At 43.4% G+C, this 24,401-nt stretch overlaps 1 protein-coding gene across 3 annotated transcripts in view; it reads left to right on the forward strand.

Moving 5' to 3' along the window:
- LOC115789958 (TRPM8 channel-associated factor homolog) overlaps window positions 1-20,093 on the forward strand; it is a 29,631-nt gene extending 9,538 nt beyond the window's left edge. For 2 of the 3 annotated variants that reach the window (XM_030743558.1, XM_030743559.1), the window contains 15 exons: window positions 2,628-2,741; window positions 2,867-3,179; window positions 3,302-3,405; window positions 7,315-7,389; window positions 7,635-8,297; window positions 8,809-9,019; window positions 9,861-10,152; window positions 10,510-10,811; window positions 10,935-11,109; window positions 15,691-15,785; window positions 17,288-17,501; window positions 17,865-18,101; window positions 18,713-18,930; window positions 19,236-19,349; window positions 19,595-20,093. In XM_030743558.1, the coding sequence (XP_030599418.1) occupies window positions 7,663-8,297; window positions 8,809-9,019; window positions 9,861-10,152; window positions 10,510-10,811; window positions 10,935-11,109; window positions 15,691-15,785; window positions 17,288-17,501; window positions 17,865-18,101; window positions 18,713-18,930; window positions 19,236-19,349; window positions 19,595-19,837 (2,736 nt within the window). In that variant the 5' untranslated portion in view covers window positions 2,628-2,741; window positions 2,867-3,179; window positions 3,302-3,405; window positions 7,315-7,389; window positions 7,635-7,662 and the 3' untranslated portion in view covers window positions 19,838-20,093. The remainder of the gene's footprint in view (window positions 1-2,627; window positions 2,742-2,866; window positions 3,180-3,301; window positions 3,406-7,314; window positions 7,390-7,634; window positions 8,298-8,808; window positions 9,020-9,860; window positions 10,153-10,509; window positions 10,812-10,934; window positions 11,110-15,690; window positions 15,786-17,287; window positions 17,502-17,864; window positions 18,102-18,712; window positions 18,931-19,235; window positions 19,350-19,594) is intronic. The other variant, XM_030743560.1, reaches the window with a different exon arrangement.
- The last annotated feature ends 4,308 nt before the right edge of the window (window positions 20,094-24,401 follow it).

The raw sequence follows: 24,401 nt of genomic DNA on the forward strand, positions 1-24,401 counted from the left end.
CGCCCTCTGCGGTGGGGGCGAGGGCGCCAACCTCGGGTGCTGCAGTGCTCCGGGATGCTGTCACCGCGGCCCCGGGCTCACCTCCCCCTGCCCTGTGCTGGGGTGTGGGAGGTCGGGGTGCCTATTGAGCCAGCGGACAGCTGGCTCTCTTCTTCCAGGATTTTTCCTGGTCATATGCCCCCCCCCCCCCTCCCCCTCCCCATACACAAACACACACACACACACACACAGAATACACATCACTCACAGATGTAGGATGGAGAGGCCACGTGGAGAGCTGCACCACCACTTGCCTCTCCGTTTTAATTGCACTTTAGTCATTATAACTCACAACACATACACACTTACAACCTGATACACATAGGACCTTTGGGGCAGGCATGTTACTCAGAGGTTGATGAGATGGGCCGCTGAGGTGGCCCCACTCGGATCCTCGTCACTGTCTGTCTCCAAATTTTATTTGCACTTTAGACATGGAGGGTTTTGGGGGGGCAGTGTGGGCAAGCGCTGACGACCAACAGTTGGCGCTTGTGGCATAACTGTCCCCTCAATTTTAACTGCACCCTATACACCTCATTCACTCATAAACATTAACACATAGACCTACAAGTTGGGGAGGAGGAGGGGTGGATGGGTCATCTTACACCCCGATTTCTTGCGTCTCGCCCGGGGTAGGGGTCGGGTGGTTCCTTGGGGACTGGGCTGGTGGCGTCCTGGGGTCGCTGTTGGCCCTGGGGTGGTTTCCACTTGCCCCGCCTTCAGAGGGTGGGTAGCTATGGATGAATGTGTGTCTTTGTGTATTTGTCACCGTCTCCGTGAGTATGGGTGGGTGAGTGAATGTGTATGTATGGCATATCTGTGTGTGGGTAAGTATGTATGGGCATGTATGAGTATCTGTGTATAAATGTGTACACGGGTGTCTGGGTGTGTTTGTATGTATGGCTGGACCTGGGTCTGGGCCTTGTGCCTTGCCTCCTGGCCGCTCCTTGCTGGTTGCCTCCTCCCCCCTACCCCCCTGGGATGGGGGTGCCTCGGGGTTCCTGGGTGGGGCTGGGTGTTCTGGCGTGGGTGCTGGCCTGCCCCCCTTGGGGGTGCGGTGCGGGGCTGCGTTGGCTTCTTCGGCGTGGGGGGGGGGCTCTGTGGAGGGTCGGGCGGTCCTTGGGTGCCGTGGGCCCGGGAGCCCTGCCGCCGGCCAGTGCAGGGGGCTGGCCGCTGGGGGGGGGCTGGCTTCTCATCGCCTTGGGTTCCCTGGAGCCCTCGCTCCTCGACTGGGGGGGGCTTCGTCTGAGACCACCCTCTCCCGTCTGCTGGGGTAGGTGTGCGGTTGTCTTTGGACTGAGTGGCCGGGGGTCTTCCTGGCCCTTGGTGGGCTGCTGGTGGCCTGGGGTTCCGGGGGCTGTCCGTACCTGCCTCTGGCTTCTGATGGGTGGAGCTGCAGCGTTTTGCCCTCATTGGTAAGTACGTTCCATGACACAGACACAAACATGACACAGACACAAACGCCCACTCAATCACAACTCAACAAAATTGTTGGTGTGCGTAACATGCTTTGTTAGTTTTGTTTTTCACACACAAATTTATTTTTGCAAGTATTGATAGTATTTTTTTATATGTTAAAGTGATGAAGTATCTGATTAATAGACTTGTGCTCTTTCCCCTTTTTTTTTTTTTGCTCCCTTTCTCTCTCCCTTTTTCTTCTCTTTATTTTCCTCTTCTTCAGCCTGTCAGCTCTGGCTGTTACATAGTATGTGGAAAAATAACTCAGATAAATAAAATAAAGGGTTAAAACATCAACAAGAAGAGCCTATTGAGAACCTATAGAGCTCATCTTGAAATAGCAAATATGTTTGGCACAACAACGCATTCAGATCACAGTTCTGCTTGCAAGATCTACCAGACATGACAGGCTTTAAAAAAAAAAAAAAAAAAAAAAAAAAAAAGATTGGGTGGGCCCCGTGGGATTTTGTTTTTTTGAGTGGGCCGCAGTACTGTTGACTTTGGGAGTGACTGTTCTAGAGGGATGTTGGATGTAGAAACATGTTAGATACAATATTTGAAATTGTTTTTAAACAGAAGAGATTGAGACGTGCACCTATGAGAACTTTCCAGCAGCAGAGATGGTGATAAAAAGAAAACCTCCGTGACAAAGACACCATGTGACCACTGAAATTTAAGTTATTTATGCCTTACTTTAAAATATCTTCTCAAATAACTAAACGTGTTACTAGAATAGCTGCAAAGTGGCAGCACTTGCTTCTAGAAGGACTTTAGTTGTATTCCTGTCTAATACTCCCTGAGTTTAGATGAATGGGAGTAAAAAATAGCTCATTTTTTTCCCACTCTGCCCTGCACACCTGTGGTTAAAAAGGGCTAAGAAGCTAAGGTTTCACTTAGCCCCTGCTTACATGTCAATTTTAGGGGACAACAGAACACTGTCAAAAATGTCAAAAGGCTTCTTCTGTTCACGGAAAGAGTCACTTTATTTAGGAATATTTTGTTTCATATTTTGTGTTAGCCCTGCGATTGGCTGGCGACCTGTACAGGGTGTACTCTGCCTCTCGCCCTGTGACAGCTGGGATAGGCTCCAGCCTGTAAGGCTCCTTTCTGATGTGTATGTATTGTTGCAGTGTGCTACTCCAGGCCAGGACAACCTCACAGCGAGGAGCATCTCTGCACGACTAGCAGAGAGGAGGAGAAAGCTCGGAGCCCAGAGACAGTGTTCATGCTGCAGGGACAATCAGGTTACAACTCTAACTCTCATATTTTAGACAATAAATAAATAAGAACATGTAAAGGATGTTGTTAAATCAGACATTTACTGAAATCTGACGTCCTCTTGTGTCTTACTGACCTTCTCCACATACAGAATTCTCACTTGAAGCGCCAGTGCTCTCCAACTCCAGCTAACCCTCCCCAGAAGAGGAGGACCAAAGTGGTCGGTCCTTCTGGACCTTCTGCTGTGCCTTCCACCCTCAGACCTCCACTCCAGGTTCTCAGACTTTGGTCACAAAACCCTCAGCCACCATCCCAGAGGATGACCTGCCCCCGGTCACAAATGCAGCCCCCAGCTTCCAGCCCTCCACCGATCCGGTGCAGGAAGATAGCCCCCTGGTGATCCACAACAACACAGTGGAAGAGTACCAACAGCTGTACCACAGAGTGGTTGATGACATGCTGAGGTCTGTTTGGGTCAAAAGTCAAGCCTCTTTCAATCAATAAAACAAATAAATCAATAAATAAAACTCAGTATTTTAATCACACGTCTTCATGATGTTATTCCTGGTTTTTCTGCACCTCACAGGTACAAGAACGGTCGGGTCAGTCCAGACAGTTTGGCCCTGGGACGCTGCATAAAGCAGAAGCTCTGGGACAGACTGAATCGTCCCACAATGACGACATCTGAGGGTGAAGACGGCCGCCTTCAAGTAGACGTGTCTTATGGGTTTGATGAGTGTCCGCCTCAATTTGATGTTGATATCCACAGGTTTCTGGAAGAGCACACGTAGGCTGCCATGACAGACTGCTACTTCCGCTGTACAGTTTTATACTTCCGGTTACCCAAAGTCAGAGCCAGAGTTAATGACAAAATTCGGTTACTTTGTGCTGTAATGGGTGGCTTTATTAGTTGGAACATGAGCTCGGATTTAACTTGTGCTGTTGTCGGTTGTCACTACATCAGTCTGTAAATTTTTTCAAATTATTTTATTCTGTAAATTTGTTCTTTTTCCCCAAAATTATACTACCCAGTTGCACATCCTATTGCCATATTTTTTCCTTGTTTTAAGTTTTCCTTTAATGTACAGCCTCTTATTTTTTTTACGTTATTTTATTTATAGTGTGACACTACAGTATAGGGCCTACACAAAGCTTTAACAATGCGTGCCTTCATGTAAACACGTAGCAGTTAGCAAGATGACAGCTGCGTGTCTCCACGATCACAGCCTTCGGCCAGTCCAGTGTTTCTGTTTCAGTGATGTGAACATTCTGATATCCAGATAATTGATATACCTTCCACAGAATAGCTGCAGCATCACTACATGATTTCCCTAATAAGTGATACAGGAACAGCTGACTGTCTCCATCACTCCACTTTCCCTTAGCATGACCCATGCTAAGCGCTTAGCTTAGTCGATGCTCTGGCTCGGCTCTACAGCTGCTTTAAGGAAAACGTTGCCTTGTTTGTTCAGCATTACTTTATTGATTTTATTGCTTTGAAGGTAATCTGGTGCTCTTATAATTACGTGATTCCTTGCCATCAACACCTTCAGAAAAAACAAGGTAACTGATGTCGACGTAGCTGACTTCAGGCCATAATTTCATGTCATTTACACAAGTGACGGGTAAGGCACTGTTACCTCGCTGCTTTTTAAAACATCCTTGCAATGTATCCACGTCCGATGTGGTACCATTTACGCAAGGTAAAAGAAACTGCAGTGTCAAAATGTTTAAATGAACGGCAAGTGTGTAAGCCCGCAACTGTAAATAACAGCGCAAATGGAAGTAAAGTACCGGCTTCCACTATGAATTATGGGTAATGGCAGGAAGTCAGGAATACTGTGGATTAAAGGGGAACCAAAGCCTAAAATAGTTAAAGAAGTGAACAGTTAGTTAATAGATAATAAGTCTGTAACTAATCTAGGGCTGCAACGATTCATCGATTAACTCGATTAAATCGATTCTAAAAAATTATCGACACAAATTTACTGTGTCGATGCTTCGTTTAAACTCTGCAGCAATCAGCTGTCTCGGTGTAAGCGGCGCTCCTCACTAGCATTAGTGCTCCGTCATCTTTTTGTGGGTTTATTGGTGGCTGGCAAACCAACATAGAACTGCATTACCGCCACCTACTGGACTGGAGTGTGAATCACGCGCGCACACACACACACACAGATTCTAAAAAGCTCTCCGTCGCTGCGATGGATTTCCTTTAACACAGAGTGGATCATCGCTAGAGTTGCCACCTGTCTTGTAAAATACAGAACCCCGTATGTTACGGGACTCCGCGGAATACGGCTCCGTAACATGCGGGGTTCCGTACTTTACCGGACGGGTGGCAACTATCGCTGACATGCATTTCCACGCCTCCACTGCTCTCTGTGTGTCTGTGTGTGTTGTGCTCGCTGACAATTTCAGCTGTTATTTTTGTCTTTACTTCAGCTGTAGCTAGCACAACTGGTTTGCTAGAGCGCGGGCCATTAGCTCTAGCGATGGTTCGGTACCGGAAGGCCCGCCCCCCAGGACTGGGAGGCTCCGTCAAAAAATTTTTTTTTAATCCCTTATTAGTGACTAAATATAGACCTGCAGTAGAAACGTATTTTTGAGAATGCTTGTGAATACAAAGCATTACAACATTACTCACACATGCACCATGGCTCCCACAGCCACTAGTTTTTCAAAACACTCATAGCAGGCAGCGGTTTTAACTGCGCAAGCGCAAAGAGACGGTGAGCTCAAGTAGTGCAAAAGGAAACGTTTTTCCAGCGTCCAAAACAGCAGCTTTTTCTTTTAGTAACCACCATTAAAATCTTTACTGGGAAACAGCTGGAGGTCCTTCATCAAGCACCTGATCAGCAAGTGTTAAGGTGAAGAAAAGAGAACTTTGTAGCTGCTCCATTCACCGCTGTTTGTTCACACGGCGAAAAACTGCAGTACGGAAGTTAAAATATGCAGATAAACTGTTAATAAAAAAAGTATTTCTTATCCGATTACTCGATTAATCGATGGAATAATCGATAGAATACTCGATTACTAAAATAATCGTTTTATGCAGCCCTAAACTAATCAATTTACAATCTGTAAATAATCAATTAATCTGTAACTAATTAATAATTTGTAAATAATCAATTAACAACCTGTAACTAATAATCTGTAAATAATCAATTATTCTTCAAATACACAGTAAGTGATCTATAAGTACTTGATTAGCTTTTAGTTTTTTCTAAAGGAATTTACTGTCAGAAACATTTAAATGCCTCTGATTTACTCCTCTGAGCTCACATTCTGTGTCAAAGACCTCCCACAGCCACATAGCTGCACATCCAGTCTCCACCTCGAGCGTACACTTCCCATCTACTGGCCCCATCCTCTGCAGCAGTTTTTACCACCTCTTTATCCACCAAAATCATCTGCTCATAACATTGAGCTGCTGCCTCCAGTGCCAGAGGGCTCCATCTAAATGATTTGCCACTAACCTCCAGCCTCCACATCCACCTGACGATCCTGATGCACAGCCCAAGTCTCAACCTCCACCAAAAGCCACAAACTGCAGCCATTGTCTCCACCTACAGAGAGCTCCATCAAAAGCCTGCAACCTGCAACTGCCTCCTCCACCTGAAGGTTCTGGCAGACGTCAAAACTTAGGCTAATGTGAATTTCTGTTGAAACTGGTGTTGGCATGATGAGTTGAACATAGCGTTTGATCTGGTTGAAGAATTGGGCACCTCACTGCCTCCATCGAGGCTTTGGTGAATGAGTGTATTGAAGTTTCTGGCCACACTCTCTACCTTCGTGGATGCTGGCCTTACAGAAAGAAGGCAAACACAAGTTTGAGCTTGAATAGCAAAGCAAACAAAAACACAGGCCTGTGTTGGAATGTAATGAAGTACAAGGGTGGGCTGAAAAGTTCACAGGCTAACTAAGGAGTTAGCATACAGTAATTAAATTTGGCATGCCTTAAATTCAACCTTTACTGATGCCAACTGCATGTTTTCTTTCCAGATAAACCCATATTGGATACAGAATTGTGGACTTGGAAAAGTAGTACTAGAGACATTTTGTGAAAATGGATCAAATTTGGCACCGTGGTGTTATCAAACATCTGCAGAAAAAGGGGTTAGCGCCCAAGGGCGTTCATGCTGGCATGGTTACTACATTAGGGGATGATGCTCCAGCTTTATCAACTGTGCAAAAGTGGGCAGCTGATTTCTTTGAATTGTCCTTTCCTGCTAACCCTGAAGCAGCTCTAACACACTTCATTTCCTTATTCTTTCACTGGAAACTCATATTGAAATACACGGATCAGCAGGAGTTGACACATCAAAATTTTGGTTAAACATTATATTACCCAAGAGCTATCTTTAACATGACTGCATTAATGATCAACCTGTCAGAAATGTAGGACAGAGACTGCAGTCTTTGGATATTGTGGATGCATTCTCAGATATGAATGAAGTTTTTGCATTTATAACATTTTGTCTCTGTGGCCATAAAAGGTGCTGTCTCTGATCAGTCGAGAAGATCCTCCTCTTCTTATTTCTCCTCATATAGGCACTCCTTTCTCTGCTCTCATTTACATTCTTTCTTCTGTCCTGTCAGGTAGAGCTCCTGGTGTTTCACATCTCTTAAAAAGTGTTGTGCTGCAATTTAAGACCACAGAAAGGCAACTTTCAGGTAAGAAATAACTTTGGTTGGAATGAGATCAGTGGAGAGCGGCTATTTGTTATTTCATCTCTGAACCAGCTGCAGTTTGACAATTTGTTGTGTGTCTTGTTGTGATGTGTAACACATCAGCAGTACTTTTAATTTTCCATCAGGTCAGCTTAGCATGCATACATGTAAGAAAAACCATTAAACCCAATCTGCTAACACAGCCTGCTGTTTTTGTCTGCCATCCTACCCTCCACCTTCTTCATCAGTCTTTAGAGTATAAGTCCTCTACACACCATGTCATGCAAAACCCATGAAGAGGCCTACGCCTCCCTGATGAGAGGCCTGAAGGAGCTGGATCTACGGGGACCCTGTGTTCCCAGTGACCTGGTGTTGATTGGAGACCATGCCTTTCCTTTGGCAATGAACAGCCGAGGCCAGGTGCTGATGGCTGCCTCTCTGTACGGCAGTGGAAGGATTGTGGTCCTGGGTCATGAGGGCTACCTGACTACCTTTCCTGCTCTGGTAGAAAATGCTGTGACCTGGCTGAGAGGTGATAGATGTGATAACCTCTCTGTAGGGGTGCACAGAAATGCCAGTGCAGTTGCTGATAACCTCAGAAAATCCAGCTTCCAAGCAGAAGTTGTGGGGGCCTTCAGTGATAACCTGGGGGTTGGTGTTTATGTGACCAATGCTTACAGCGTGGGTTCAGACCCGAAGGAGCTGGTTACATTTCTGAAAGCTGGAGGAGGGGTGCTGATAGCGGGGCAGGCGTGGAATTGGGCTTCAAATCACCCCAAAGAGAACACGCTGCATCAGTTTGATGGGAATAAAGTGTCGGGTGTGGCAGGGATCTACTTCACTGAGCGTTATGGTGAGGCGGAGAACCTGCCTGTCTACCCTCAGATCCCATCGTCCTGGATGTCTTTAGCGTGAGTACATGCTGAATTTCTGTTTATTTACACATTTATAAAAGCTCCACTGTGCAGGTAGCAACTGAATTATAATGAATTGATCCATGTAATCAATTAGATTTTTTAGTCAACATTTTATCTTTAAAAACAAAAGTTGGTCTTTTTATTTTTATATACAGATTATGTAATTTTCAAAAAAGGCTAATTTACAAAAATGTGGTGCAAAAATTTATAAATGATTTTTTTTTTTAACTTTGACAAGTGTCCTTTAATTTTTCATTTAATGATTAAGTGTAGAATCAATTTAGGATTGAATTAAGTAATAAAAACCATCACATCTTTTTATATTGTTGTCATTTTACAACATTGTTATAAAACATTTTTACAAGCTGCTGATGGTCACATTTTATGATGACAAGTAAGATTTTTTATTTTTAAAAGTAAAAAGATTTTACTCTTTTCTATCTATAAACTGTGTCTCTAATTCTCAGCATGTCTCTTTTTTATTCCTCTTCCATGTTTCAAACAGGACAGGTAAGGATTTTAAGGATGACTTGGAGTTCTTACTCCAGGGGGTTTCAGAGTTCCCGTCTAGCTATCAAAGTTCTGAGGTTCTAGTCCACAGCCCGCTAGCCTTTCCCATCGGGACTACAGGTGATGGACAGCCATTCCTGGCAGGAGCCTACTATGGACGAGGACGGGTCATTGTGGTTACACATGAAGGATATCTGGGAGTTGAGGTAGAGGCGACATTAAATACGAGTCTTAGTTAAAATCAAGAATTTTGCATATTTTCAAAAGTATTTTTTGCCCATTGCATTTGTTTCCACCAGCAGTCTGTCTGCACAGTACTTAAGTCATCATCAATGAAATGAGTTGAAATTGAACCCTATGTTATGGAGAAAAACAAATAAGTTCAAAGTTCAAGTGGGTTTATTTGTCATTTCAACAATATACACTGTACAAGGTGAGACTAAACAACATTTCATCATGGATCCAGCGATGTTACATATACACATATATACATATATTAACAGATTTACAATATCAAAACACAATTTACATTTACTGCATACATAAGCTAATGAAGTACAGTTTCTACTTAAGGTAGAGACTTTAAGACAAACAACGGTGTGACACAGCAGGAGACAGGGCATAGGTACATTTGTAGCAGAGCACTGGTTATATGAGTTAACACATTACTGTCATAAGTTAAGGCACTGGTTATTATAGTTTAACACTGTCAGTTGAGGTAGGATATATAGATTTAAGCAGCACAGGAAAAAGTGCAGGAGTGTATTTCAGTTCAGTGTGAAGGTTTTGCTGTTCAGCAGTCTGACTGCAAAAGAAGTGTTTTGGGGGTTTTTTGAAGAAAAAAAAGAATTGTGTTTTTGCAAAGTGTGATGGAGCACTGGAAGAACAGCTTTAAGAGGCCAAAAAACTACATATTTTGACAGGGTTAGGGGTGAGTAGTAGACCTCAGAGTTAGTTCAAATTAAATGTGCGCTGATCTGCCAAAGCATTTATATATGACGTGTACACATGACAGCCTTTCTTGCTGCTTTCTGTCTTTAATTTTAGAGCATGACTCCGTTTTGGAGAAACGCCATCCATTGGTTGGATGAAGGGCGCAGAGGGGTTGTTGGTGTAATGGGGAAATTGCCACTCAAAGTTCTCAGCGAGTCAGGGCTGCAGTGTGAGAAGACAAACTTCAGGAAAGACCTCAGTGTGTTTGTGTGTAAGACGTGTATCACTGAGCATTTGGAAGAAATCCAAAACTTTGTGGCAGAGGGAGGAGGCCTGCTGATTGGAGGACATGCCTGGAACTGGGCTCGGACACATGAAGGGCAAAATCCACTCACAGAATTCTCAGGTATGATAATGCACCACAAGATTTTCACAATATACACATCAGAAATACCAGCATTTCTGATCTGTAGTGTCCTTACTGTCCACCTAATTGTCCACATCTGCATTAATACAGATCTCGTCTTGTCTTATCAACCACCACAAATACTTAAATGTATTGTTTTCATGCAGTGGTGTAACAGACTCACACTCATACGCTGATGATAAGGTGTAGTTTCTTGTCCAAAAGACACTCTGAAATGCTCACTGGAGAAGTCAGGGATAGAATGACCAACGCTCTGATTAGTAGAAAGCTAAAGTCACCACATTTCAAACAATGCAACACAGCAGATGAAGTCAGATTTGCTGTAATGTCTTTCAGGGAACAAGATCCTGAACCAAATGGGACTGAGCCTGTTGGAAGCAACAGTCAGTGCAGGATCCTACAGAGCCCCTGTACCCAGCCAGGCTATTAAAGATACCTACCACTTCCGTCACCTTCTACACCGCTTTGCTGCCCACGTGACAAGAGGTGAAAAACTTAGTGAGCGTGAGGAGGAATATCTGAAAAAGCTGGGCAGCGACTGCAAAGCATACTTACACACAAAGGTCCACAGCTGCTTCTACTACACACAAGTGTTGACCACACTCACTGACATTTTAATGAGGTCAGGCCTGCCACGGGTGAGTAGACAAAATAAAATGACCACCTTTCAAACCATAGCAGCATAAAGGCTGGTGCCACTGGTCATTATACCACAGCTGTCAGCTACTAAGATGTTTTAGATAAATGTTTTTTCTGTCAAGGTGAGTGACAGCTGCCCTGTCAAAACTCCAAAAGACCACCTGCTCCTCAGTTTGGGATCAGCTGTATATGAGGTTTGCCCAAATCCTGATGCTCTTCTGCCCTACCTCATCAAAGATAATCCACTGATGCCAGACGTCTATAACCACAGGTTCAAGATTGATGTTAACACAGCAGGTCAGATTTCAGAATCAGAATCAGAATCAGAATCAGAATCTTTATTGTCATTGTACACAGAAGTTGCACAACGAAATTTAAAATGCATTCCTTTCTAGGTGCCTCAGACAATAAATAATAAAATAATAAAAATATGAGTGATAAAAATGATTACTAAAATACAGTGCACAATAGTAAATTAAGATGAATCTAGCCCCAATACACACACCAACGCACGCACACAGTCAGCACTACCACCCCACATCACTGTCCAAACCACACAGAGTTCAGTTCAGTGATAGCCCTGGCATAAAAGCTGTTCCTCAGTCTGTTTGTTCTGGCCTTCATTGTCCTGAAACGTCTGCCTGATGGCAGTAGCTGAAACAAGGAGTGTCCAGGGTGTGAGGGGTCCTGGAGGATGTTCTGTACCCTCCTCTGGCAGCGGGCATTGAACAGTTCCTGGAGGGAGGGCAGGGGACAGCCTATGATCTTTTGAGCCGTGTTGATGATTCGCTGGAGTGTTTTCCTGTCTGCTGCTGTGCAGCTGTTGAACCACACGCACAGACAGTAGGTCAGGATGCTCTCTACACAGCAACGGTAGAAGGACACCAGCAGATTCTGGGTCAGATAGTTGCTCCTAAGAACCCTCAGGAAATGCAGTCTCTGTTGGGCCTTCCTGTAAATGCTGGTCGTATTGATACTCCAGGTCAAATCATCCTGCAGATGTACTCCCAGGAACCTAAAATCTGAAACCAGCTCCACTTCATCCCCCTCGATGAACAGAGGTTGAATGACATGTGTTGTCCTCCTAAAGTCTACTACCATCTCCTTTGTCTTAGTGGTGTTCAGGATCAAGTTATTCTCACTGCACCACCTTGACAGCCGCTGCACCTCGTCCCGGTATGCTGACTCATGCCCGCCTGATATGAGCCCCACCACAGTGGTGTCATCCGCAAACTTAATGATGCAGTTACTGGCATGTATGGAGGTGCAGTCATGTGTGTAGAGGGTGAAGAGTAGGGGACTCAGCACACAGCCCTGTGGAGAGCCGGTGCTGAGGCTGATGGCTGAAGAGAGGTGGGGACCTACTCTTACCCTCTGGGAACGGTCTGTCAGGAAGTCCTTGATCCAAAGACAGGTGGAGCGTGGTATCCCCAGATCTGACAGTTTAGTCACCAGTCTGCCAGGAAGGATGGTGTTAAACGCCGAGCTGAAGTCCACAAAGAGCAGCCGAGCGTAGTTCCCCCCCTGCTCCAGGTGAGAGAAGGCAGAGTGGAGGGCCGTGGCAATGGCGTCCTCTGTGGACCGGTTGGCTCTGTAGGCAAACTGGTGGGGGTCTAGTCTGGGAGAGAGACTGGAGATGACGTGAGCCCGGACAAGCTTTTCAAAGCACTTCATAACAATTGGTGTTAGTGCTACTGGCCTGTAGTCATTCAAACCTCTGATAGTGTTCTTCTTGGGGATGGGGACGATAATGGAGGACTTCAGGCAGGAAGGGACAGCAGCCTGGCTCAGGGACTGGTTAAAAATGCTGGTAAAAATACCAGCCAGCTGAGCCGCACAGACCTTCAGTATCCGTCCAGAGACACCATCGGGCCCCACAGCTTTCCTGGGGTTCACAGTTTCCAGCATACGCCTCACCTCTTGCTCTTGCAGCCTGAGGATGCTGCTGCTGCCTGCTGAGGGATGTTGGATGGCTGTCTCTGATTGCTGTACCTCAAAGCGTGCAAAGAAGCTGTTCAGCTCCTCTGCCAGATTGATGTTACGCTGATCAACTAACAGGCTGGGTTTGTAGTTCAAAATATGCCGAACCCCTTGCCACACCTGCCTGAAGTCGTGGCTCTGGAAACAGTCCTCAATCCTCCTCTTATACACAGCCTTGGCCTCCCTGATGCCCCTCTTCAGGTTGGCTCTGGCAGCGCTGTAAAGCGCCCCATCACCAGCTCTGAAGGCGATGTTCCTTTCTCTGAGTAAGCTCTGCACCTTTCCATTCATCCATGGCTTTCTATTTGGAAAAACCCGGATATTCTTGTCCACAGTTACAGTGTCGGTGCAGAACTTGATGTAGTCCAGAACAGCCGAGGTATACTGCTCCAGGTCCTGGTGCTTGAATACGTCCCAGTCAGTTGTTTCAAAGCAGTCCTGCAGCTGTTGAGAGGCACCTTCAGGCCAGGTCTGAACAGTCTTAGATGTAGAAAGAGCAGTTTTGCTGAGGGGGGTGTATGCTGGAATCATAAGCAGGGACAGATGGTCTGACTGGCCCAGATGTGGCAGTGGCACAGCCCTGAAACCCAGCTTGATGTTAGAGTAGACTTTATCCAGTGTGTTGTTCCCTCTTGTAGGGCATTTAACATGCTGATGGAACTTGGGTAGAACAGTCTTTAAATCGACATGGTTAAAGTCTCCTGCAATGATGTGTACAGCCTCAGGATATCTGCTCTGTTGACTGCAAACCGTGTCATGTAAGAGACTAACAGCCGAGTTAGAATTAGCATCAGGGGGAAGATAAACAACAGTGATCAAAACAGCTGTAAACTCACGGGGCAGATAGATGGGCCTGCATTTAACAGTCATGTACTCCAGGTCCGGAGAGCAGTGGCTGTTCACAGTCATACTGTCTGTACACCAGCTGTTGTTTACATACAAGCACACACCCCCTCCTCTGCTCTTACCGGAGGTCCGCATTCTGTCATGCCGGTGCGTTGTCCTGCCGGCTAGCTCGATGGCTGCATCAGGAATGGATGAATGAAGCCAGGTCTCAGTGAAGAGCAAAACGCAGCAGTCCTTCACGGTCCTGTTTGTAGCCACCAGCAGTCTCAACTCATCCATTTTATTCGGGAGTGATCTTACATTGGCGAGGAAAACACTGGGTAACGGAGGTCTATGAGGCCGTTTACGTAGCCTCTCCAAAACGCCAGCTCTGCCGCCTCTTTTCTGCCTCCTTTCTCTGCGCCGTCTCCGTCTGCGACCCCCCCTCACAGGGATGATGAACCACAAAGAGCCAGGTGGTCTGGCGATGTCCACCGGGATGTTGTGAGAGTGGAGGAAGTCAGCCATAACCGCCTGCTCACTTTGTGCTCCTATATGTAGGAGTTCGTGCCGTCTGTATGTTATAATGTCCGCCCGACATAATGGTGATGTGTTGAGCCACAGTTGAAGCACACATAACAACATACACAATTTCACAGAGCACCGAAAAGGAGAGCACTGAGCCGCTGCGACTATGCGCGCCGCCATCTTCCATTGTTGGCTGTCTGAAAAGTTGCTAATCATTGTGGACAAATATGTGGCCTGTTTATGTGTCATGGTCTCTGGATCTTTGACTCAGAGTTTTGGGTTTTGTTATCTTTTGTGTTTTGTTCCAGGTTTGTCTCCATATCTCCAGGTTGTGGCTCTCTTCCTGTTTTATTTTGGTGGCTGTTCTGCTCTGTGTCTTGCATCTGGATCAACTTCCCCTTCAGTGATTATGTTACTTATTCCCAGCTGTGTGCCCATCTGTTTCCCATCCTCTTATCTAGAAGTGTGTTTATTGTCTCCATCTTTCTTCTGTTCTTTGTTGTGTTCTCACTCATGTTGCATGTTTCTTGTGCAGAGAATTTTTTGTTCTTTAGTTTGTATCCCTGGCTTCAGCCCAGGCCAGTTTACTGCTTCTGTTTGTTGTTACTTCTGAGTAGACTTCAGCAATAAAGCTGTTCTCAGTCTAAATCTAAAGTCCTGCATTGGGGCAGTGCCAAATTAGTGACTTTGCTACTAGATTTAGCAACTTTTCAGACAGCCAACAATGAGTTTTCTTACACAAAAGTTGGCAACAGTGGTCCAGATAAAGGAGGAGGGTTGAATGTAGATCTAGTAATCACACCCCACATAATTCTTTTTGTTAAATTTGATATTGCAACATTGAATAATACGGGACAAAAATTGATTTATGTTATGTGGGTCTAGGCAAAGCATTAAAGTCATTAAGTTATTTCATAGAGTTCATTTGTAATTCTGAATATATTTTGGGTGTTCTTCACATTTGTCTCTCCAACTATGTTATTCATCTCTCCTACAGCCTCAATTACAACTACATGCAAATGACCAATTATGCAAATTAAGTGATTACATCATACAGCTACTCCAGCAACTTTTAGGACAGCCAATAGGTAGTTTCCTTACTGAGGAGATGGCAACAGTGTATTGGGATCCTAACCCTGCCTACCACACAGCAGCGTCTTGGCATTATGATCCCAACCTGCTCTCAGCTTTTGCACAACAGTGATTTTTTGATTAACTTCTTTGGACTCAGTATGGTGCAGCAATATTTGTATGTGATGTTACACTGTGCACTTCATCACAAACACTGAAGACAGTGAAATACGTAAAAAATGCACATTTGTTACATCTAAATGTCACCAACTGTAACCTCTGATGTTGTATGTTGGGGTGTTACAATATGCTGCGATTTCCATAAAATTAAAAAATTGTATTGTGTTAAAAATGCACATAAACAATCCAGCACCAGTCCTCTGATGCTGCTCCTACCTGCTGCTTCCTTCTGTTTCCTGTTTCTTCAGTTTGTTGTTGGCCTGACTGAGTCAGCTTCATGTTTTTTGTGTTTAGGTAGTGAAGAGTGGCTCAGCACTGGGCTCTACCTGTCTCCTGGCATGAGGACCTACATGATCATGCCAGCTCAGATCATCAACAAAGATTGGAAGGTACGGCACACCAAATCAGATCATTTGGAGGTCTTTGTCCTCCTGCTAATGCTACATGTTTATGTAGTCCTCTGCCCCCAGCAGCAACCTAGGCACTCCTCAAGTGAAGCTCAGAGTGTGAGCCCCAAATCCCAATGCATCCTTGTAACCCCTTGAAATTACAGCATCTGTAGTTGAAGCCACTGCAACACGGAATTTAAAAGATGGATGTAACCACCATGACATCACCCACTGGTGTAGCTCTGTTTTGAAACTCCTGCTGTGATGAATTTTAAAAGGCAGAATAGACCATATTGCACCAATGGGTTACGTTATCAGCTGATATTAATAAGTCCATTTAGAAAGGTGCATCTATAGGATGTACAGTTGCATCACACATGGTTCATATTTTTGTCTTATTAACAGTTCATCTGCATATTTTAACTTCCTAGATTTACTGCAGATTTTTTGCTGCGTGAAACAAACAGCGGTGGATGGAGCAGCTGTAAAGTTCTTATTTTATGTCTCTTTATAGTCGCTAATCAGGGATTAAAGCATAAAAAAATATATATTTTGACGGAGTCCCTCGATTGCTAGTGCTAATGGCAGCGCCCGCTACCAAACCGTGGTGATTGTAATCCGTTCTGGTAGCTAACAGCTGAAATTCTCAGCACAGCAAGCACAACACACACACACACACACACACACACACACACACACACACACACACACACACACACACACACACACACACACACAGGTGTTGAGAGCAGTGGAGGCGTGGAAAAACGTGTCAGTGATGATCCACTTGGTGTTAAAGCGTAGTTTTTCCAAATGACCGAAATCCGTCGCAGTAACAGAGAACTTTAATGCTGCCAATGTGGATGAAACCTTCTGCTTACCTGGTGACACCTGAGCACTGCAGAGTTGAAATCAAGCATCAAAGCAACAAATTTGTGTTGAGGATTTTTTTATAATCGAATTATTCGAGTTGCTCGAGGAATCGTTGCAGCCCTAATCCCTATACTAGGGAGTGACAGCCCAACCCATTGGAGCATACTGACTGAGGAAACTGAACATCTGTTTCAGCATCAGATGTTCAGCCAGTAGAATGTCTCACCCAGAATTGCATCCTCTTTCCACTGCCTGCATTGCTTCAACCCAGTCCAATTACATGATCCAGCTTTCTGTAGGAACAGTGTTAGTCCTGTCCATGCTTATTCGTAGCACACCCCGAGAAATAAAATTTGATAATTCATAACATCTATAAACCGTGTTGAAAAACCTCCATTCCTGAATGCACAGGTGTCTGTTTTGTCAAAACCCGGAAATGTGGAGAAGAAAATTTGTTGATGATAGCAAGATGCCTCGAATCAATTAGTCAGTTCTGACTATTCAGTCACTGAATGTAATTCAGTATTTGCAATGTTTATTTATCCATTTTTCTGCTTTTTATCTTTTTATTTATTAAATTATTCACAAAGCAGTGGTGGTGAATAATATAGTTTCCATTTCATCTGCAGATTCAGATAGGCTGCCACTCTGATAACCTACATGGCAAAGATGAGCTGAAGAGACCACCACGTGTTACTGAGCGATTTCCTGTTACTTCAGAGATGATGCACCTGTGCAGCCTTTGGGGGGGGCTCATCTACCTGGTGGCCCCACCCAACACAGACGTGACGGGGTTGGAGGTGACAGTGCAAAAGGCTGTAACTGCTCCATATTATAAGTCTGGTGAGTCTGTGGTGTTTTGAACAGTGGTGTGTACCTTGTGTCCCTTAAGTTAATGGAAGATATCAGGTGAACCTTGTTATTCAGTTTGATCACCTTCATTCAGCTCAACATGTTTCTAGTAAAGTAAACAAAACTCCAGTTAACAGTGTAACCTTTCAGCCTTTTACAGCTGTTTAAAGCTGCTAGGCTGTAATGAAATGCATATGTGACACTGGATAAAACCAAAAAATCCTTGTGAAGATTTCATTTATATCAGGTGCATCAGAGGTTTCTCCTTCATCAACCAGTGTTACAACCCTTTGCAAAAACTGTGGAAATACCAGCTTTTTTTCATGGATCCACTCGTCTCTTTGTTCTTTTCAGGTGTGACAACTGCAGCTGAGTGGTCGCTGCTGCGCACAGCTCCTTCACCCTGGGCAGAGTTGGAGTTTGAAAACATCATCCTCACCGTACCCTCGGATGCTGTTCGGGACCTGGAGCGGCCCGATGCGTTGGCCGCTCTGTGGGATGAAATCATGAGGGCCATTGCAGATCTGGCTGCCAAACCACACAAATTTCCCCGCAAGGAGCGCTTTGTGACAGATGTGCAGATTTCTCATGGTAAGTGCATTTGCCTCATGTTGTATACACCTGGCTTTTATCTATTTGTCCTCTGGAGACTCCCAAGGACATGAAGTGTGTCCCATCTCGTGGTGGGTGACAGATACTTTCACCAAAACAGCATCTGCATGTTTTAAGCTTTTCTGTCATTTACATGCTGACATTGTTAGAATGGTGGATGCTAAACACGACCAATGAGATCTCATCTCAGTGCACCTCAAGTAATTCTCTGAATGCTTCACACTGCTCAGTTTCAGACAGTTTTGAGGGCTTTTTTTTGTTCTTGGCTGTGTGTGATGTCAAAGAGAGGGTAACTTAATATGGTCATCTCAGGCTGTGAGCACAGGACCACCTATCCACCTCCAGTTCAAATTTTTTGTTAATGACAGGAAGTAATATTTTCTAGAAAAAAATAGAAACAAAGAAATCATGAGGAATAGTAACCAGAATTGAGAGTATTCAAGTACTTGACTACAACACAAACAAGATGATCTGGCATTAAAACATTTAAACACTTCTTTTTTTGTAACAACAGGGTAATCATTAGATCCATTTACATCTTAAAACAGTTATTGCTATGCCACATTTCATTTCCTTTTTTTCCTCTTAAGGCTGGATGCATGCAGGTTATCCCATCATGGCACACATACCCACAGCTGCTGATGTAGTTGGTGTTAAAAAAGGTAAAAAACTGTGGGGCTCCATCCATGAGCTGGGACACAACCAACAGAGAGGCTGCTGGGAGTTCCCATCACACACCACAGAGTGTACATGCAACCTGTGGTCAGTGTATGTGCATGAAGAGGTGCTGGGCATCAACAGGGCACAGGTGGAGTAAATCACATCTTTGGAACTAAAAGCTGTTTTTGTTATTTGTTTTGTATCAGTCTGTTATGGTCCTGGGCTAGCTGCCCAGTGTTTTTGAGTTTTGGATTTTGTGTTAGCTTCTCGATACCCTGACTTCAGATACATAAAAGAGTCATTTTCACTTTCACCCTTTTTGCCTCCACCCGTCCTGCATTTGGCTCCTCATTTTTCCATGCGGTCAGTGTCCACTGACTGTGACAAAATATCAATGTTTCCACTATGATCACAGGATTTCACAACCATTTCCTTCCATGTTGTTTAATGCAGGCTCATGATAATTTGCTGTTAGCAAAGCGAAAGAGTCGAGTAGAGGAGTACATCAGAGGAGGCAGGAAACTCAGTGACTGGAGTGTGTGGGTTGCCCTGGAAACATATCTGCAGGTGAGAGAATAACAGAAAAACTTTGGAGTGACTTGTTTTCACTGAAAAAATGAAACAAATAGGACTGAAAGTCTCTAGCTTCATTTGATCCAGTCACATTTAGGGGTAGGGCTAGGTCTAAGCTGCATTTTAGCCACATGCTAAACAAGTTCAACAGGTTATGGTGACTTGGTCAAGAGGTTAATGTTCATAAAATAACAGACAAGAAAGAGTTTGAGTTGTTTTCATATCTGTCTCGTGTGCAGCTGCAGGAAAAGTTTGGCTGGGATGCCTTTAAGAAGGTGTTTGCTGCTTACCACCACATGAGCAAAATCCCCGGTGACAACAAAGGAAAGATGAACCTGTATGCTGAGACTTTCTCCCAGACTGTGAGGATGAACCTGACTGGATTCTTTAAGGCCTGGGGCTGGCCCATAAAAACAGCCACTGAAGAGAAACTGTCCGTGCTGCCTTCCTGGAGTGATCACCCCATGAGCCAGTATGCCTGAACCTCAGACCACTGCAGGCTAAAGAAAAGTGATTTAGTTCAATCAGTGAGATTTTTGTTAATTACCTTTTTGTTATTAATCTTTTTCTGACAGTTACTGCAGTACTGCATTGTACTCCAGCTGAAAGTGAATATTGTAGCTTCTTTCACAGTACTTTCAGGGATCTGTTGCTCCAAATTAGAGTCTGTCCAAATTAACTGTGAGATTTCTTTGTTATTTTGGAGGGACATTGAAGTGTCCTCTGTGCTTTTCTGTATTCAGGGTTGTGAAAATTAAAGATTATATATATATATATATATATATATATATATATATATACACTTTGTAAAACATTTGTGGTCAACTACACGTATTTGGCTGCTATCTTCAAATGTTAGTCTTTATATGTCTCTGGTGATAAGCTTGACTTGATTTCCAGTGATCACGATGAGGACACAACAACAGACAGAGAAAACACAGGACTAAAATACACAAGAGGGCTGATGAGGGGAGTGGAAACAGCTGAGAACACAGGTGAACCAAATTACACCGAGGAGACAAGGGGAAGCAAAACTCAACACAACACACAGGGACCAGACAACTATCAAAATAAAACAGGAACAGGACTGGTAGAATTTATTAGTAATTCTATCAGTCCCTTACACTGGATTAATGCATACTGTATGCTTTAGTTCAGTAGTTCAGTATAAATCTGAGGCCTCTCATTTATGCTTAAGACCTTTGCGGTAGTGATGCTCAAATGAAGCAATAAAGCAGTATTGAACCACTTTGCCAATTGTATTGAACATGAGTTCATTTAGTCAAAGGTTCATTTCAGTGACATCTAGTGGTGAAATAGAACAAACATTGTCAATATATGTTCAGCTGATTCCATTGACAAGTGGGATTGAGACAGGGTGTGCTTTAGGAAACAAAGTAGGTGCAGGGAAGGTGGGTTGTGCTTGTATAACTCGGACAGTCATGAAAATTGGGGATGGGAATCCAGAGGTTTTTATTTAGGAATAAGTGTTTTTCCACTGTTTTTGGATTCAGGCGATTTCTTTTTTTGCTGACAACTTCTCCAGCTTTTGAAATGTCATGTTTGAGGCCCACACGTTATGACCAATTATCATGATATCAGGCTCTATTTACAAATAAAGATGGATGAATTTGTGTGTTGTGTTATTGAGCATAGTGCTGAAAAAACATGGCATGAACTGGGTGTGCTTGTGTAACTACCGCTTTTGCGTTAATCTTGATACAACAGCGTCCGTCATCATGTTGAAAGGACGAGCCAGCAAAGGTTGTCTTTAATTCATAACTCAGCAGTAACTGTTGGCTATGTAACGTGAGGGTTCGGGATATGCCACTGATTCTCTCAACTAAAAGAAACAGCACGATGGAGACGGATAATTTTCTCAGCAGCCTCTTTGTTTACTGCACCACATTTTGTGTACACTACAACTTCCTTGTTCCCACTTCCCGTGTGACTCACACAACCAATCAGAAGCCAGAAACTCCTAGCCTTAGGTAAATGTGGGAAAACCACAAAGGTACATTCAACACAGTATTGAAACATCACTGAAATGTACATCAATAAACATCCTAACGTACTTACAAAAACATGTAAACACTAAATATAAATGCAAATATGTATATTCTTAGCTTCTGTAATTGCATCTCTATAAACTAACTAAAGTTTACCTCTAAACTTTACAGCTATAACAACGTTAAAACTGTGCGAATATGAACCTGGTTGACTGTCTCGCTCTCGCTCGTAACCAGCGGATCACATCTGAACGAGCAGCTCAGTAGGTCTACATGATTAGAAATATTCTAGTCTATAGGTGATCATTTAGAAATTAAATATACTGTAAATGTGTTCAGATCTTTAATTTGCAGTCATATTAATACAGAACACATTATATAGTCATTATATAGTAAAAAAAATTGAAAATAACTTAAAGTGACAGTGACACATAGAAATCTATATATGCTGGTACTGGAATATCCTGACAGTAATTCAAAGCTAAGGCATCAAAGTGCAGCTCTGTGCATTTCAAATGTGAAAGAGAAAGTAGCTATGTTACCAGATCTAAATACACTCATGAATGAGGACACTGCTGCTGTGCCATGTGTATATAATGCTTGTTCTGAATTGCTGTTATATATAATATATTGCTAATAGATTTATTTATCTTTATACTCCATCCATCCATCCTGTTCAGGGTCACAGGGGACAACACAGAAAGACAGACAACCATCCACACAATTTACAGTAACCAATTAACCTAACCAGTAAGAGCATATCTTTGGACTGTGGGAGGAAACCCATGCAGACACACGAAGCTGAAGTTGGTTTCCGATTGCAGCTTCCGATTCAGGAAATGGATAAAGGGCCCTTCCACTTAATTTTTTGCTACCTTCAGCATCTTTAATCTGCTCTAGTTAAAAATCTACAACACCTACACACTTCAAACCTGGATTAGATTATTCTGCACTAATAGTAGAGTATTTAAAACCAAGTGTGTGATTCGTGAAACTTTGATCTGATTTGTGAAACTTCAATAAATGCACATTTCAGCAACTTTTTTCCGTCTGGATCACATTAGAACTGCTCCAGCTCCAAAACTACAACACCTACACACTTCAAACCTGGATTAGATTATTCTAAACCGATAGTACAATAATTTAAACCATGTGTGTGATTTGTGAAACCTTTATCTGATTTGTGAAACTTCAATAAAGGCACATTTCAGCACTTTTTTGCATCTGGATCGCATTAGAACTGCCCCAGCTCCAAAACTACAACACTTACACATTTCAAACCTGAATTATATTATTCTCAACTAATAGTAGAGTATTTAAAACCATGTGTGTGATTTGTGAAACCTTTATCTGATTTGTGAAACTTCAACAAAAGGCGATTTCAGCACCTTTTTCCCGTCTGGATCACATTAGAACTGCTCCAGCTCCAAAACTACAACACCTACACACTTCAAACCTGGATTAGATTATACTAAACTGATAGCAGAATAATTTAAACCATGTGTGTGATTTGTGTAGTTTTGGAGCTGGAGCAGTTCTAGTGTGATCCAGATGCAAAAAAGGTGCTGAAATTGCCCTTTATTGAAGTTTCACAAATCAGATCAAGGTTTCACAAATCACACACATGGTTTAAATTATTCTGCTATCAGTTTAGTATAATCTAATCCAGGTTTGAAGTGTGTAGGTGTTGTAGTTTTGGATCTGGAGCAGTTCTAATGTGATCCGGAGGGGAAAAAGGTGCTGAAATCGCTCTTTATTGATGTTTCACAAATCAGATAAAGGTTTCACAAATCACACACATAGTTTAAAGTATTCTGCTATTAGTGCAGAATAATCTAATCCAGGTTTGAAGTGTGTAGGTGTTGTAGTTTTGGAGCTGGAGCAGTTCTAATGTGATCCAGACGGAAAAAAGTTGCTGAAATGTGCATTTATTGAAGTTTCACAAATCAGATCAAAGTTTCACGAATCACACACTTGGTTTTAAATACTCTACTATTAGTGCAGAATAATCTAATCCAGGTTTGAAGTGTGTAGGTGTTGTAGATTTTTAACTAGAGCAGATTAAAGATGCTGAAGGTAGCGAAAAATTAAGTGGAAGGGCCCTTTAGCCATTTCCCGAATCGGAAGCTGCAATCGGAAACCAACTTCAGCTCCCTCTCATTGCAGCCAGCAGTGTCTTCTCGTCTGCAGCGGGGCTGGTTGAAGCTGGCTGGTAGAGAGGCCCGCTTTCACGAGGAGCTTCTGGGGTGTTGAAAATATAGACGACCTCCATTGTCGTACCAGGAAAGCAGCGTAGACAAAGAACGCCATTCAGTTTGAACGGAAGAGAACGACGGGCCTGGTTTCCTTTGGTCTTCCGAGACCTTCAGCGTGATCCCGCACGTGATCTATATTGTCCAATCACAGGCGAGGACGCTGCCACATGGAATTCAATTCAATTCATTTCATTTCAATTGAATTCAATTTTATTTATATAGCGCCAAATCACAACAAACAGTCGCCTCAAGGTGCTTTGTATTGTGGGTAAAGACCCTACAATAATACAGAGAAAACCCAACAGTCAAAACAACCCCCTATGAGCTGGAAGACACACGTCTTTTTTTTTTTTTTTTACATTTTTCTCATGAAGGTTTTGCTGATATCTCTTATGTATACCCATGTATAGCAAAACAAAAGTTTATATGTTTTATATGTTTTCTTATTCCATCTGCCTTGGTAGTCTTTAATGTCATGAATGCATGTGAACATTCACTGAACGTTTATGGCAGCGTTCATGGGATGTTGTCTGAATGTTCAATGCTAGCTGGGAAGCCACTGCACAGAAGAGGATGATGGTGTGACAGACTTTTTGTTACAGTGAATTAGACTGAAAACTGAGCATGCTTTTCAATGAAAATAATGCTTGTAGTGTCACCAACATCAAGTTATAGCCTTTGTTTATCTCCCTCAGTCCACTAAAGTTCAGGGTTCACAAAAAACTCCAAGACAAAGGCTCACAGACAGAAGCTCACAGCCTTATTGGAAAAAGGGACAAAAG

Source organism: Archocentrus centrarchus, chromosome 13 (assembly GCF_007364275.1).
Source record: "Archocentrus centrarchus isolate MPI-CPG fArcCen1 chromosome 13, fArcCen1, whole genome shotgun sequence".
Lineage (NCBI taxonomy): Eukaryota > Metazoa > Chordata > Actinopteri > Cichliformes > Cichlidae > Archocentrus > Archocentrus centrarchus.